The following is a 16289-nucleotide window of genomic DNA, read 5'->3' on the forward strand; positions in this document are numbered from 1 at the left end:
GAGGTATAAATACTCTGGGGTCAAAGGGCCCCCAGAGGCTCACCTATCCCAACCAAGTGAGGTTTAAAGGCAGGGCAGGGAATGGTACGCTGCAAAGACCGTGGCTTTCCTTCCAATTCTCCATCTGTAGCCACATAGCCCACCCTGTTCAACTGTCGGATGGGGTCAGTTAGTGAATTACCTCTAGAATACTCTGTACTTGGGTTTTTACCATTTTGGAGTTATTTCTAGTCTAGGGACCCAAGGAAAATACTGGCCCCTTCTCCTTAATATCTCAACTTCCACCTCCCAAGATCCATTGCATTCAACAGACTGGAAATTGCTACCGTATACCCCCTAAGAAGAAAGAGTCTGCATAGCTTAGGCCTTAAGAGCCATCCTAGTGGACTTCCCAGGATCTTTCTCTGTACTAACTCTCACAACCAAAATGGCACGGAAGGCATGCGGTTGAAAGAGCCAGTGGTGCTCTGCAAAGTCCGATCACATAGTTTGTTCTAATGCTGGTGGAGGTGGGAGGGTACATGCAAAGCCTTCTTTAGGTAATGCTGATGTAAAGGTGTTGAGTTTGTACCGTCCCTAGTTCTGGTGTAGAAAAGAAGCTATTATACAGAGTGAATTTTAGTTCTCAAAATCAGCTGTTCAGAAGGTGCTATATATACTAAGCTCCTTCAACTATCTACTTGCTATTGAAGTCTAAAGCTAAAGAGAAAATTCCTCTACAAGCTATAGAGGAGGAAGAAAAGTACATAAATATACCGTTAGCAGAGTTCTCAGCTGATAAAAATGAGCATATGGTATAAGGCAGAAAAGCTTTTCCTAGGCAGGCTGTATTGTGAAATGGTCGTACAGATTTTTACTAAATCTAATTCCCAGTCTATGTGCTCTTGAATCCGAGACTTAGGCTCTGATTTTCTCCTTTCCTTCTGGGTCTTTATCTAGAAGCAGCAAGATGATTAAAGAATGGAAATGGCTCGAGGGTGAAATGGATCACGAAACCTGGCCAAGAGGTTAGCATGAAAGAATGGGCTACCTATGTCGAGCAAGTCTAGGACTCCCCCAAATGAGGCCAGCTGAAAAACAGGTATGTATGGGATGCTGCGGCTTTTGATAAAAATTGAAAACAGTGCACAGTGCTAAATAGAATTGTCTGCTGACATTCACAGGTACAGCCTGCATTATCACACCTTGGTTAAATAGTCTATGTGGGCCAATATAGAATCTCTTTTCAAGGCAGTAAGTATTTTCTCAAAATCAGACCTTGAAGCACAATTCCTTTCCAATCTCCAAATAAGCCCAGGACATTGTTTAGTGATGAGGAGTATAAAAGCCTGGCTTAAAACCTGGGGCAGGGAAGCTCCCAGCTCTAAGTGCCTATTGAAGCACACACACCCTATATAGAACAACTCACTTTCCATTTCACCCGTTGGTGAACCATCACGAGGGGGTTTATGTACTTGTCATAGCAGCAGCGATTGTGTAATGGGTTCGGGCTGACAGCCTTTCCACTTGGGTAAAAACAGTGACTTTCAATGGTTGACATACTAATTCCCCTACCAACACAGGCTTTAGATCTTCCTGGGTGATAGCACAAAGATTAGAGAGACGTTACGATAATGGGGTTTTGGAAGCCAAAACACTCTCTTTAGACCAGCTGCACATGACCAGTGGGCCAAATACTAAGTTTGAGTACCACTCCTACCGCCTCTGATGTTCTTCTTCATACCATATAGTTCTCTTTGCCTTTCCTCCGGTCCGGGTCTTTGTCTTGTGCTTATTACTACTGCCTACTGCCTCTGTGAATAGTAGACTGCAGGAATGGTGAAGGCAGAGGTTCAGTCTCAAACTGGGCCAGAACTTGCCAAGCAAGTAACACATATGGTGAACATTCTAGCTTCTAAACCACTTGGAGGACCAACAGGGCTTGAAAAGTAATGGATGCTATGCTCCCATTTATAAAACATTAGGGCAAGTAGAGAGCACGCCTTACTCCCTCAGGGAGGCAAGCTGCTCCCAGAACAGAGTCAGGGCTCCCTGAGGAAGGAGGGCATGACTGCCCAGCCGCCGAGGACCTGGGTTTTCCAGTGTTCTCTCTGAATAGCTGCATCTCCTGGGCTCGACAGCCATCCAAGCAGGCCCTGCAGAGTCTATCATCCCCAATTCTGGCTTCTGAACATCAGCATAGTGCAGCATTTCATGTGACCGTGACAGACATCCTAGGTACCCGTCCCTGCGCTTGTGGAGCTGCAGAGTGGTGGGCCGCCTGGCCACATCCCTACTGTGAAGCCGTGTGTTTGTGGGGATGTATGAGGCCTCCCCGTACAACGTGCTACTCATATCCACAACGCCCAAATCTCACTGAACCTAGAAGGCTATGGAATTTGTGGCAAAGTGGCTGCGATGCCATTCTGTACCATGACAGCCTAAACTATGCTATAGTCTGTTAATCATATTTCCATCTGCTCAAGCTTGTGGTTCCAACTTAAAGGGCTTAGAGAAACTGCTGCTGCTCTGTCGTGAAAGATTATTTAGATGTATGTAGTAAGACACCGCAGCAGCACAGTATACGACACTACCTAACGTGTAAGCATTTAGTTTAATTTCCCAGGTCCTTCCTTTTTATATAGCTCCTTCTTCTGTGTTTGATTAAATGACTCTGTGCAGTCTGCTTACATGGATCCAGAATACCAGGGAACAGCACCACCCAGGGAAGGCCCTATCTGGATTTCTCAGATATTTGCCATTCACATTTTCCTTCCCATGACTCCTCCCTTGGGAATGTACTGTAAGATTCTGGCTTGGTTTCTTTTGCATACCAAAGCACTTGCTCAGATTGGTCTGTTTGTCAATGAAGACTTTAGCAGAGATAACATTTCCAAAAGGCATGAACATCTGCAGAATGTCCTGGTCTCCAAACTCCTGTGGAAGGTGGTAAATAAAGAGGTTTGCACCCTCTGGACCTAAAGAGGAAAAAAAAATCAGAGTAAGGTATTCTTCGCCTCTTAGTTCTCCAGGCCTCTTCTTAGGAAAGCTTTAACAACAGATAGGCTACGCATTGGCCTGCCTCTCTCATACCAGAAGGGAATGGAATAGATGGATAAATGTCAAGTGCTCGTAGGTCTTTCAAGACAGGAATTGTCCTTCAGATGTTCCTGATTTCCAAAGAGACACTGGTCAGGAATAGCTTTCTTTTCACTGATCGTCTTCTGTGGCTCACATTTGCTAACTGTAACATATTTTCAGTTTCCTCTTCATGGGGACGAGGGAGGCCCCCATGGGGTGGAGGTGGGGAGGAGAGTGCAGGTGTGGGATTTTCCTGGGGGACTGTGTTTTGTTGTACATATATACGATCTCTTGGAGTCGAGAGTGTCCTGAGTATTCTAAGCAAATTGCAGCAATTTAGAATAATGGATATAGCAGTAATGTTGCTTGGATTTCTCAATCATTTACCTAATTATCCATCCAGTTTTGATTTGCCAAATCTCTTAACACACAGTCTAATAATCATTTTTATTTAGAGATGACTGGCAGTGAGTCAAGGCAGGGAAAAATAGGTAGCTAGAGTTTCCCAGCCGTGCTAGGGACTGTCTCACTGGGGACTAGCCTCAAAAATGAATGCATGAGGTGCAGGAGCTAGTGATAGATCAAGCCTGGCCACGCTCTGTACTCTCAGCTGTCACGTTCCAGAGAAACAAGTGGCAAGGGCAGAGCAGGGGAGGTCCTCTAGCTACACTGGTGAGAGAAGTAAGCTCTCCTCTATGGCTTCCCATTTCATTCTCCCTGTCTCTCTAGCCACCTGCCTAAGAGCCATCTGAAGGTGAAAAGGAAGAGATCTGAATGACCTGATGGGAGGTAATCACCCAATTTATAACAGGCAAGGATGCTTTCCAGGTCCAGGTCTGTCTGGGTAATTACAGAACTTCCCCCAGCTGATTCTGGAGAGGCTTGAGGGCTGGATGCCTCAGGGATGTTCTAAGTTCTGGACCTGCTGTCTGGGAGGGGGCACATGTGGATCCTCACAAAACTGGTGAAGCAACCTTAGCAGCTGCCCCCTGGAACTGGCATCCAGTGGAAGCACCTGCCCCACTGGGATGCCCCAGGGGAGCCGTTGCAGTGGGTTCCTGCGCGGGTCGGGGGAGGATAGGGAGGGTGGTGACTATTTGGGTCTAAGAAAAGTAAAACTGGGGTAAAAATCACTTTGTAATAAAAGAGTATTTCTTTACAAACATCTTTGTAAAGAAGAGTCAAACCGAATAGTGTTCTAACGTGTGGGACTTTTCACAAGGAAGTCTTCTGGAGGCAAATTTCTAAAGCCACAGAGACGAAGCATTTCTTTGTCACCATGACCACTTTAACTTTCTATGTCGCTCACCATTCCCACGGACATATCCACATTCCAGTGCAAAGGAGGCAGTCTGTGATTCAAGGGATACAGATGCAGGGCTTAGGTCCCCAAATGTTTCCCGGTTAAAAAAAATTCTTAAAAAAATCAAAACTTAACACAAATAAGTGCAAAACCAAGACACTGGGCATGGATGTTCTGAGTGCTGCTATGCCATGCATGGCTCTGCCATGTGTGTACTGGGTAAATCTGGCACCACCCAGCTTTCATAAACGGTCCAGATGTACACAGGAGGATTTATGGGGCCCACTTTGAACTGTGAAGTCATCTCAACTCCTGAGGCCTGGGGAGGAAATGGAATTTAACGCACACTGTCAGATTACGGGCTGTGCCTGGACAGCCCTGGCATTCTAGAACCCTGTGCATTCCGACTGCATCTGTGCCACCCTCACGGACCCAGGAAATATGAAAAAGGTAAATCTGAGGTGGCTTTGTCCTTTATTCACTATTTTCTCAGGTAGAAGTGCCACCAGCATCTCCTAGTGTAGACGTCCCCCCCCCCTCAAGTTTTTTCATTACCCAGAAATAGTTTGAGTTTGCAAAGTATGAACGCTAAAATGAGAAAAAGGTGACTCAATGTGGAAAACCTCCCCATGAGGGTGGCTGCTGCCATAGATACCCAGGGTAGAGACACAAAAACACGTTTCTGAGGGGCCCACCTATGTGTTCACCTCACTCTTTCCTCTAGTAAAAACCTGCTGACATATCATTCGTTCCTCACATTTCTCCCAGGACATGTTAATGTAACTTACTAGAGTTCTCTGTTGTAGTGTTGGTCCCAGTTGGCTGGGTGTTCACAATTGGTATTTCTCATAGGGCACTGGGTCTGACATAGAACACCAGGGTATCGGTGCTAGCTGCCAGCACCTACCAGCTTCTTGTTAGGCTTCCCAAGGCTCTACCTACTTGTGTGTGCATGACGGCCCCCTGCAAATAAATCAAGGAGGCTGGGAAGGGATGACAGGGGTCAGAAGGTATTTAGGAGTGACAGGAAAGGTGGTCAGCTTTCCTGGATTTAGGTCGAGGGGGATGCCATAACCCTTCAGAAGATTTAGCTGGGGAAAACATCAAAGCCACTTTAAAAAACAACAACGAAAAACAAAGCTAGCCCTGCTCGTTTTCCTGTGGGAAAATATGTATGAGAGTACATGACTAAATGCATCAACTTGACTTTTTAGCTCTTAACTAAAGGACAAAACCGTAGAGCAGAAAAATCTAAAAATGTACTTGGTAGTGAAATTCATCAGGTTTTTTTTTTTTTTTTTTCTTCCCAGTATAACCAACCAGCTTTGAAAATTAAATTTCTTGAGCACACATCAGCTGGGCGAAAATAAGGTGAGCAGAAGAAAGGTATGAGAAGGTAAGGTGGGAGATGATTAAAAATACTAAACGAACCAAAAATACCGCCACCAACACAAAAAGAATCCGACACTAAGCCATTCTACTGGTAGCCCCAATACCTAAAGACCAGATGGCCTGGGGTTGGCAGCCATTTTTCACGTTAATCCCAGAGGGTTAGCTACCATACCGGCGATCCCGAAAAGTCAAGGCATGGAATTTGGGACAGTGGGCTGCGGTAAAGCAACAGAGAAAAATTGTTGCAGGGCCCACACTTCATCCTTGCATCACTGCATGCTGAGTCCACTGGTGACTGGTGTTTCTCAGCGACACAGGTCACGTCGCTCGCTCCGAGGCCCTGCTGGACAACGGAGAAGTAGCCAACATTCTTTAAAAATCGTGCAGGGAACTGGCTTTCATGTTCTCTCCTGAGAACACCATTATCTCCCAGACGCCGCCTCCCACAGTCACCACGGTAGTCAGACCCCCGACAAAGGGACCTCAATGCAGGTTTTTCTTTGGGAAATCATGGTATTTATGACGTCGGCTCTCCACATGCCTAGGGAAGCACGGTTGCCCAAACAGCTGTGCAGGTTTTTAAAAAATCTATACTATCAGTCACAGCTGAGAATAAAGAGAAAGTTGAAATAATGAAAAAAGTTTTTTTTTTCATATAGCTCTCATGTTTAATGATCTTTTTTCTATAAATGGAAAAAAGTATTATCCTTTATAAGAGTATCTTCAAAGCTCTATCCTTTGTAAAGTAGAAACTTTGCAAAGTAAAAATACTCTATTATACAACATCGTATTTAAAGTCAAAGGATGCCGACAAGAACAGTTTAGAAACGTAGGGTGAGGATAAAGGAGGAGGGAAAGAGATTTTTAAAAAACGTCTCCAGCAGTACTTCCCTGGTCGAGCCTCTGGCCCCCCCTACTCTGACTGGTCAGGAAGAGAATAAATATGTTGCAGGGTTTGCTTTCAAGCGATTCCTACTAAGGAGGAATAGGGCAGAAGGAAGAAAGGAAAGGACAAACTCTCCCTCTTTGGACTAGTTCGGTAACTGTTTTCTAATTAGCTTGGCTTTAGTCTTAGCAGTAGCTTCCCGATACTCATTTTGCCTCCCTGGCGGAGCCAGTCACGTGCCCCGATTCACTGCGGGGTGGGTGTCATCCGGACCCTGGAGCCCGGGCCCCGGGAGGCCAGCTAACCAGCCTCAGGGCGGGGGACGTGGCCCCGAGGGACGTGGGCTCCCTCGGGGAGCTGGTGCTAGGGGGAGGGACAGGTGGTCCCCGCCCACTCAGGAGAGGGCGTCCCGCCAGGCTTTTGAGGACAGGAGCTACCTGTCACTGCGGGTGAGGACCTAAGGTAGCAGGACAGGAGTCTGAAGAGGACAGGATTCAGACTCCTGTTGAGTTTCTTAAAAGGGAAAAAAAAGAATAAAAAAAAATCGCCCCGGAGAGCCGAGAGCGAAGAGCCGCGTCCCCCCGGGCGCCGGCCGCGCCTAGTTTCCGGAAGCAGCGCCCTGGCGGCCGGCCGGGCCCACGTACCTTCCTTCTGGCTGCCTGCGGCGCTCTGCTGCTGCAGCAGGCTCTGGCTGTACAGAGTGGGCAGGGCGGCCGCCGCGTACTGCTGGATCCCTGAGTAGGCCTGGGTGAGGGCGTCCATGGTGCCCGCCGTGCCATTCGTCAAGCCCGTGGCGCCAAGTCCTCCATTCAGAGCCGCCATACCTGAGAGCATTTGAGCAACTTTACAAAAAACCCAACAATAGAGAAGAGAAATAGCACTTTTCATTAGTGCTTTCCGAAGGAAGTTAGAGAATCATTTGACACAAGTACAACAGCAAGTGCATGCAGCCAGCACACCGATCAAACCAACGGGAAATTCAGAACAGAACGATGAAGTGACACGTCATCGTAATGGTGAACGTACGACAACCCCCCCCCCCCCCCCCCCCGGCCCCCTGCACGATGGCACCGTCGCTCCCTCAGGCCGGTGAGCAGACTTCACACAGGCACTACAGTCAGACCGGACACCTTGACGCCATGCACGGTGCTACTGGCAAGTACGGCTGTCTCTGAAACGAGGGCCGTCAGCCACACAGGCCTGTGACCTCGGTGCACTTGAGTCCCCTTCCTGGGCCGAGGAGCCGGGGGATGGCTCCAGCAGCCAGCTCTGTCCCCAGGCAGCTGGAGAGTCATCGGGCTACTTAGGCACGAGGGCACAGGGGAGCGGGAGGCCCTTCCCCTCACAGCCAAGAACCCAGAGGCACCACGCAGGACCGGGCCAGCCTCAGCGGCACGCGGACACACGTGCACACACTCAGCGGAGCCCGTGTCGTGGGGGTCTCCACCCACGGAAGAGTGTTTTCCAGCTGCCTGACGTGAGGGCCGTGTCTCTAAGCTGGAGCTTGGCTATTAAGGGATGTGAACTGGACGTGGGCCAGCACGCTTTGATATTTTTTTTCCCTTGTATCCTGGCTGCTCTTTCGCTCTGTTATGATTGCTGACCATGCCACATTTTCCCTGAATACGGAGTCAAAACAAGCAACACTTTTATAGAGTGTTAACTCTCACATGAACTCAGGAAATGGAAGAGGTGACATCATAATTGCCTTTATGATTAAAACATTTAAAAAAGATCTGTTTCTGGGAAGAACTCGCTGAAAACATTAATGAAACTCTTGAATGGATTACAGCTATTGATGAGGGCCATTAAAATAGCGGAAGATGACTAAAAAAAACCCCAAACTGGCAAGAAGTCTAATGGGGATGGAGGGCCAGATAAGGATGCTTAGGAATCATACCGAGGAACCCAGTGCCAGAAGCGCCCCCCCCCCCCCCCCCCCCCCGTGTTCTTGCGTGCCATCCAGAGGAGATGGCACAGGGGGAGGTTTCTATTTACTCTCAGCACGCTTGTTACTCTCATAACTTCAGCTCTTAGGCTAAAGGGACTGGAGAGAGATGTGAATTGGAAGAGTGGCACAAGGTGCCAGGACCAGCCCTCTGAGTACAAATGCCGCGTCGGGCAGCAAGGAGCGGCCGGAGGACAGAGCTCCTGCGGGCTGATCTAGCAAATACCAACCTGGCTAACAAGGGGCTGGCCGGCAGAGGTCCTGCGGACTCTGCTTTGAGTTCCTTACCGTGAGGGAGTCTATTCTCTAATTTTTTTTTTTTTGTCATTCAAATCAATGCTGTTAAAGAGCCTGGAGCCAGTGTGTCGTCCTAATTAGACAACCCCGCAGACACCAGCTAATCCCATTCACTCCACTCAGGCCTGTCTCCTCCTCCGTCCCTGGTGCTCTGAGGGCTGCTCAAGGGTGGGGAGTAACTCTGCTTTTCTCCGTTTGGGCCAATTTTATCCTCACCTCCCGATATTTGAGTGAATACACAGGAATGGCAGTGGTTCTGGTCTAGAAAGGTGAGAGGAGGGTGTGAGATGACTAGGAAGAGCTGGGCACAGTCAGGTGTTGTCTGTCTGTCAGGGCTGTCAGTACGTGCTGGGGACCATCACGCCCCGGGGCTGGGCCCTCTAGACAGCAGGCCTGTGAGTGGCGACCTGCCACTCTACTTAGACCCCAAGGCGTGAGGTTCTAGATGTGCAGGGCGGGCGGCCTACAGGGCTACTTGGAGCACAGCTGCAGACGGAAGCGCCCCGCTGTCTTCGGAACGCCAAAGCCCTGCATCTCCGTGGTCCTGTCGGCTACGGGCCTGGAAGTCTGCAGTCCCTGCCACGTTAGGGCCATAGGAGTGTGCCTTCCCGTGGCTTGCAGCTGCCACGGCCCAGCTGCTCCGGGGGCTAGCCACACAGCTGGTGTCTCACTGTGGCAGTCACTGGGGCCCCTGACTCCCTTCCTCTCTGGTATGTGACCTTTTCTTTTTCTTTTAATCATCCAAGTCAGGTGAATTTTCTTCTCTTTCCCCCTTTTGGCCAATTTTTTGTTGTTGTTTTCTCTTGGAACACAGAAGCAGAATGAACTTTGGTGCTCCTGAAAGACTGGGTGGGGCTTCAGGACGAGAGGCTTGCAGCCCTGCCGGGTCACCTTCCAGCACATCGTCACTCTGGGCCTGCCTACACTTCACAGTGGTTGACTGTATTTTTGGACTATGTCTCAGGGCAAATCTTCCTTCAAGTGATGCCAGACATGCGGGAGGCAGCTGTGACTGGCTTTACCTGCCTTCCCTTCAGTGGGGGGAAGCAAATGGTGTTGGAGGCACCAAGGGGGTGGGGGTGTTGATGCCAAAGAGCAGACTAGGGAGGGCTCTCCAGCATGGGCCTTTCCTCCTCTGTGGCATAACTGTCCTTTTGAGCAAAAAATAAGGGTGAAAATTCTGACAAGTGCACTGAGAATATTAAAAACCAAAAACTATCCTGGAGGTTCCGGGGTATGCATCTGCTAGAGCCAATGTAGAATAGGTAACTGATTACCTGGTGGAATTTGAAAGACCATCAAAGGAAGACTTCCAGTAAATAATTATTACATCAACGATAACACTTGTCAACTCAGCTGCTGGTATCTGATTACATGTACAAACTCTGGACAGTTTTTACAGGGGTTTGAAGAAAGTTAGATTGAATAAATGCCTCCTCTTAAAAGAATGGGGATTTTTTTCCTCTAAGAAAGCCAAATGGATCAATCATTTCATCCCATTAAATCTAAATTCCCACACATGCCATTTGGAGGAGGAACAAAATGACAGCTGTGGCAACCTTGACAAGGGGAGGTCTTTGCATGTGGTCTGTGGACAGCGTCACTACATACCCCGCCACTGAATCGTAAGGAAAATACACTTGTAGAACCCTACTGTATTACTGAGGAAAAAATCCGCACATAAGTGGACCCACACTGTTCAAGCCTGTTGTTGTTCAAGGGTCGACTGCACTCCCATAAACACTTCACCAGGCACTTGCACCTGGTTCTATCCTGGCGATCCTAATTTTAAGCAGTATATGGTAAGCCATTTGCAAGAGTGATGTGATCTGAACAAGGAAACGTAAGTGTGTCACTTGACCTACATTTAAACACATAAAATCAGATAAAGACCCTCTTGGGTGGACATACTGCAAAAAGTATTTTCTTTCTCTTAGTTCAGATCTTATGTGCAAAACATGTCTGTAGAGCCCTGAATCCAGAGGTGAAGGTTCCTCACTTCTGATCGTGGCAACTTCTGCCTTTAGCTTTAGGGTTTTTCTCTACCTTTTTTAGTCCCTCCATTCACAAATGTATAAAGGAAGAAGAGGGCTATCAAATTTGAACAGTTTAACCTAGCTACTTGTCTTCTAACTAAAACTTTATTTTTGGAGGAGGAGAGGAGCCCTGGGCAGTGAAGGGGGTAAAACTTACACGGAAACGAGTATGGGAATTAATTGGATTCCATCTACCTACATTCTTCCTGGCTCCTCTGTCCACGGGAAGGAGATGGCTCTCTATTCGGACAACCAGAGAATTCTTTCATTAGCAAGTCCCTGTTCCTGGGATGCAGTGGGGTAGGAAATAGCAGTGATATGGAAGCTGTGGCCAATTATTTTAGAAGATGCTTCTGCATGGGTAACCACCTCTTGAATACCTTCTTTTGAGAATTGTCCAGTAGGACAGGTAGCACCATCATGTCTGTTTAGGCAGAGTGGTCTGAAAGAGGACACTCCACGTGTTTCAGTTTCCTCTTGGTATTTGAGAAATGAAACCGATACCAGCTCCGAGCCAACGTTGGGATTCTTAAATAGCTCTGTGCTAGTAACATTGACCAAATCAGTAGGAATGGAGTTTTGTTTGTTCATGATTTTTTTTTTTTTTGTCAGTGAGCAATTAAACATTTTCCTGGTTCACATGGTCTGGTGGTGCCTGTTTGGAACTAGACTCCTTCTCAATTCCCTATTAACTACACATGGCTTGTATTGCTTCAAGTGCAGCAACAAATTTTAAAAACAAAACAATTTAAGCCTGTTGTCCTTGCCAGAAGCAAAATTTGTGTGACGCAGACCCCCACACAAGAACTAGTCCTAGTTTCCCTGCCTTTCAACAGAGCCCCTCCACCATCCCTCATGGTACCGATGGGAAAAAACCAGCAAAGCACAAGAGACTGGGATGGAGAGAAGACAGGACCACACAGACAGGAGGACAACACACAGCAGTCATGAGCACGTGCTGAGGAGGACAGCCATTCCCACTGGCCTGTGACTTTGCAGACCAAGGACAGGACAGGCAGGCGATCAAATCATAGTCCTTGTTTTAGGGGAACTAGGTCCTGGGGCAAGAGAAGCAGCATGAAGGGATGTGTGCAAACACTTGTCTGCAACCGAGGGGAAGGAAGTGGGTTGGAGCGTCTGCAGAACAAGGTCAGAAACAGGAGTCAAGGCAATGAGGGCTTCTCCTGGGCTGCTGGAGAGTGGGGAGCTGGAGGCAGTTTTACTGGAATAAAACACTCTGTTGTCACATGGTTACCACTTCATATACTGTTTGCAAATCAAGAGCTATCAGATCCGGAAGGAATAATCTCTTTCTCTTTTTTGGGGGGGCGGGGCTATGGTCAGTAAAACTCAAATCCCAATTTTTTTTGTTCCCAGAGCATCTGAATAAAAGCATTTAAGATAACTTGAAAGTTTGCTAAGTTTTAGATTCTTTAAATATATATATATATATACACCAAATAAGCTGCAAGGCGTTCTTTAAAGTATAGAATCATCAGGATATTTTTGCTTTAAAAAAAAAAACTGTCCCGTCTGATTACCCCTTAGAGACCGTTCACTTCTTGACTCATGGCTGAAACCGACTTGCCAAGGAGCCCTTTCTCCAAGTTGAAAGTGGGCGGCGCTGGCTTGCCTGGCTGCATGGTGGGTCACGGGGCCCCCTAATCGGAGTCTCTTCGGGCTCTCCCAGGCTGGGCTACCCCCGACTCAGGACTGAACCGAGGGAACAGCAAACGAGGTGTCCTCTCAGTGAGCAGGGCATCCCTCTCCCCAGTATAGAAGCCAGTGCCAAGCACAAGGCACAAGGCAAAAATAGGACTTACTCTGTGTCTGGGGACCATGCCCGCCCCCCCTTCCCCCCAGATCCAAACTGGTGGAAATGGGTGAGCTGGTGCAGAGCAGAACCTGGAGTTCTTCAGTGAGTCCCTGGGCTTCGGGCTGAACGATGCTTTCAGCCAGCTGCCTGCCTCTGCCTCTGCCTCAGCCTGCCACGGTCACGGGCGCCTCTTCACAGATGAAGATGCTGTCGAGGGACCCCGTGGGCACCTCCAGACTCCGGGCAGCACCGCGGCCAGCGCGGCTCTTCACTCTGCTTTATTTCCCTTCTTTCCAAAGCCTTGTTTTTCCTTCTCTGTATAGGTCACGGACCTTTAGAGCTAGAGGGCCCCTCCCTAGAAGATCATCTCGTCCAGAACTTCTGATTTTTCAAACAGGACTCCGGAGCCTGGGGTGGGCAGGCTGGGATCTGCTTAGGAGTTTTGCAGGTTTGGAGCTGGCCCCCGTGTGTCTGATTTCTAGTCCATTTTTCTGTTAAAACACACTGCCTCTCAGAAGGAGAGACAGAAACCAAGCCCAAAGCACCCCCTGTGAAACCTGCCACTGTCCACCAACCACAGAAAACCACGGACGGATACACATTCTGCACATCAGAAGAGACCGGGGGCGAGGAGGGTTGGGTATGTTTTTGAGGCGAAATGAACACAGCATGTGCTCCTCCATCCCAAGTTTTAGTTCTCCCTGTTAGGTCTCCTTTCAGGCCGTTACTGGCTGACCATTTTCTGGGGAGAATTTGGGGGAAGGCTGTCCACCAGAGCAGCAGATACTCACTGTTTATGGTACCTGCGAGTGCATTAATATTATTCAGTCCAACAGTGGCTCCCGCCAGTCCTTGCAGAGTCCCAAGAGAGGTCAAAGAATTCATGGCTGCACCAGCAGTGGAGTTGGGGGTTGAAGCAGCCACTGAAAAACACAACGAGACAGGAAAACGGGGAGAGAAAGCACAAGATGAGTGAAAGCCAACTGGCCCGGAAAGTCATCGTCCTCACCGCCGCAGATGGAGCCAGGGGCCGTTCCATCACCGGAGGTCTGGAGCCGCGCTGATGCTGTTGGAATGAAAGACGTATGGGACCGCACTGGTGGCAATTTGGACAATTAGGTTTGGTGATTAGAAAAAGCCATCACAGCCCTGTTTTGCCAGGTGGAGGATATGCTCACTGCTCGTTAGTAGGGGCGAATCTGTGAACAGGAGGCTGCCTTCTGGGGAGGCTCCCCCTCGCCCCCCAGTCCTCCAGGCCATGGACTTTATCCTGGTTCATCAATGACCTGCACGCGAGGGGGTGCGGGGGGAGTAAGTGGCAGTTTGGCTTTCTCATTGTTTCTACTTCGGACTCCTCATTTTCTTTTCTCAACAAAATAAAAAAAAAAAATCCTACATCTTCCTGAATTTGACAGAAGTCTTCAGGACCTGGGGTGGTGGTGGTTACAGAGTGAGGAGGGGTAGGAGATGAAACCATTTTGCTCCAAACTCTCTCTTAACTACCCTCTCCTGCTCCCTTTTAGGTAACAGCTTTATTGGGATGTCATTCACATCCCGTAAGATTCATCCCTTTCAAATGTACCATTCAGTGGGTTTTAGTGTATCTACAGCAGAGTTATACAGCCAGCACCACCATCTAACAGGATATTCTTCTCCCCCCAACGCTGCCACCCCGAAGAAACCCATCCCCATTAGCACGCATTCCCTGCTCCTCCCTCCCCCTGACACTGGCATCCACTCCCCTCCTCCTGTCTCTATGGATTTGCTTCCCCTGGATGTTGCCCGCCCCCCCCTACAACTTGTGATCTTCTGTGACTGCTTCCTTCACTTAGCAAAGTGTTCTCAAGATCCATCCATGCGGCATGAGGAGGAGGCAGTACTTCATCCCTTTCCAACTGCTGAGTAATACTCCGCTGTATGGAAACACTGTATTCTGTTTATCCATTCATGAGTTGGGGACATTTTGATTGTGTCGACTTTTGGGCTAGTATGAATAATGGTGCTGTGAACATCTGTATACAAGCCTTTGTCTAGCCATATGCTTTCATTTCTCTTGAGTGTATATATATACACACACACCCACCCACACCCAGGAGAGAAGGATTGCAGGGTCGTATGATAAATTTATGCTTAACATTTTGAGGAACTGCCAGACTGTTCTTCAGAGCAGCTGCACTCCCTGTCCCTTTTACACTTACAGTGGCTTCTGTGAATAATATTTCAAGTATCTTACATTTGTATACAGTTGTATAGTTTTACACTCTGCTGAATTTTTCTATGCACATCACTTCACTTTATCCTGGTGATGGAGGTAAAAGCTCAACCTAGGTGGTCCCTGGGTGGTTCAGCGGTTTGGCGCCTGCCTTGGGCCCAGGGTGTGATCCTGGAGACCCGGGATCGAGTCCCACATCAGGCTCTCTGCATGGAGCCTGCTTTTCCCTCCTCCTGTGTCTCTGCCTCTCTCTGTGTCTCTCATGAGTAAATGAATAAAAAAAATTTTTTTTTTATAAAAAAAAAAAAGCTCAACTCTAACCAGTGCTAAAGGAAGCACCTGGCCCTTTCGAGTTGTGAAATGCAGGATGGCCAGGAACTTTATCCATCCTTCTAGAATGTTCATGTTCAGCTGCAGCTCATCCTTGTTCTGCCTTCAAAAATCACATTTAGAGCATTGGTTGAAATGTACCCTGTCTGGGATCTCTTCTGCATGGGGCCAGATCAAATGTCTAAAAAAATGAATTCCCTCCCTTGTCATATATCTGTTCACACAGGGCATTAGCTTCTGATACCTCATAATGTGTAGATATTTTCTTTGTCTTTTCAAAAGAAAATTATACATAATCCAATGTTTTTAGTCCTTTTGTATTAGGAAACTTTTCAAATACATACACAAGAGACAATAACACGACAGATTCCCGTAAAATTGGATCCATATTCTAGAATATATACTCTATTTTAAAGCAGATTTCACACTTTATGTCATCTCACCCCTATATACTTCAGTGTGCAACTGAACACAACTCTAAAAATTGTGGACATTGTCTTTAAAATCTCAAAACCATTATTACACCTCACAAAAAGAACAGTGGTTCCTTGGCTTTATTATGCGATAATATCTTATTTAGGATTTTTTCATCTGTGTGCATGAATAAGAGGGGCGTTTGTTTTCCCTTCTTGTACTGTCTTTAGTTTTCTTTTTTCTTTTTTTAAGATTTTATTTATTTATTCACGAGAGACACAGGGTGGGGGGCGGGGAGAGGCACAGAGACACAGGCAGAGGGAGAAGCAGGCTCCATGCAGGGAGCCCGACATGGGACTCGATCCCGGGTCTCCAGGATCACGCCCAGGGCTGAAGGCGGCGCTAAACTGCTAAGCCACCCAGGGATCCCCTGTCTTTAGTTTTCTAATAAATTTTGCTAACCTCGTAAAATGACTCAGAGGGTGCCCTTATTTTTGCATTTTCTGGAATAAATTGTATAAGTTTGAAATTACTTGTAACTTAAAATATTTGGGAGAGTATGCCAATAAAAATGATGTGGATTTGATATGTCTTC

The 16289-nt window shown here is 47.7% G+C and overlaps 1 protein-coding gene and 1 long non-coding RNA gene across 20 annotated transcripts in view; one reads left to right on the forward strand and one right to left on the reverse strand.

The window, feature by feature from the left end:
• Positions 1 to 16289, forward strand: part of LOC111091590 — a 72224-nt gene that overhangs the window by 34071 nt on the left and 21864 nt on the right. For 5 of the 9 annotated variants that reach the window (XR_005355330.1, XR_005355332.1, XR_005355329.1 and 2 more), the window contains exons 2-4: positions 940 to 1081; positions 3790 to 3849; positions 5674 to 5734. This is a non-coding gene — a long non-coding RNA (uncharacterized LOC111091590). The other 4 variants (XR_005355326.1, XR_005355327.1, XR_005355334.1 and 1 more) reach the window with 3 other exon arrangements.
• The window catches only part of CELF2 (CUGBP Elav-like family member 2), an 814024-nt gene that overhangs the window by 6027 nt on the left and 791708 nt on the right, over positions 1 to 16289 (reverse strand). For 7 of the 11 annotated variants that reach the window (XM_038530152.1, XM_038530144.1, XM_038530148.1 and 4 more), the window contains 3 exons: positions 13530 to 13661; positions 7286 to 7483; positions 2814 to 2957 (listed from right to left, as the gene is read on the reverse strand). In XM_038530152.1, the coding sequence (XP_038386080.1) occupies positions 2814 to 2957; positions 7286 to 7483; positions 13530 to 13661 (474 nt within the window). The remainder of the gene's footprint in view (positions 1 to 2813; positions 2958 to 7285; positions 7484 to 13529; positions 13662 to 16289) is intronic. The other 4 variants (XM_038530149.1, XM_038530147.1, XM_038530143.1 and 1 more) reach the window with 4 other exon arrangements.

Source organism: Canis lupus, chromosome 2 (genome assembly GCF_011100685.1).
Source record: "Canis lupus familiaris isolate Mischka breed German Shepherd chromosome 2, alternate assembly UU_Cfam_GSD_1.0, whole genome shotgun sequence".
NCBI classification, from domain to species: domain Eukaryota; kingdom Metazoa; phylum Chordata; class Mammalia; order Carnivora; family Canidae; genus Canis; species Canis lupus.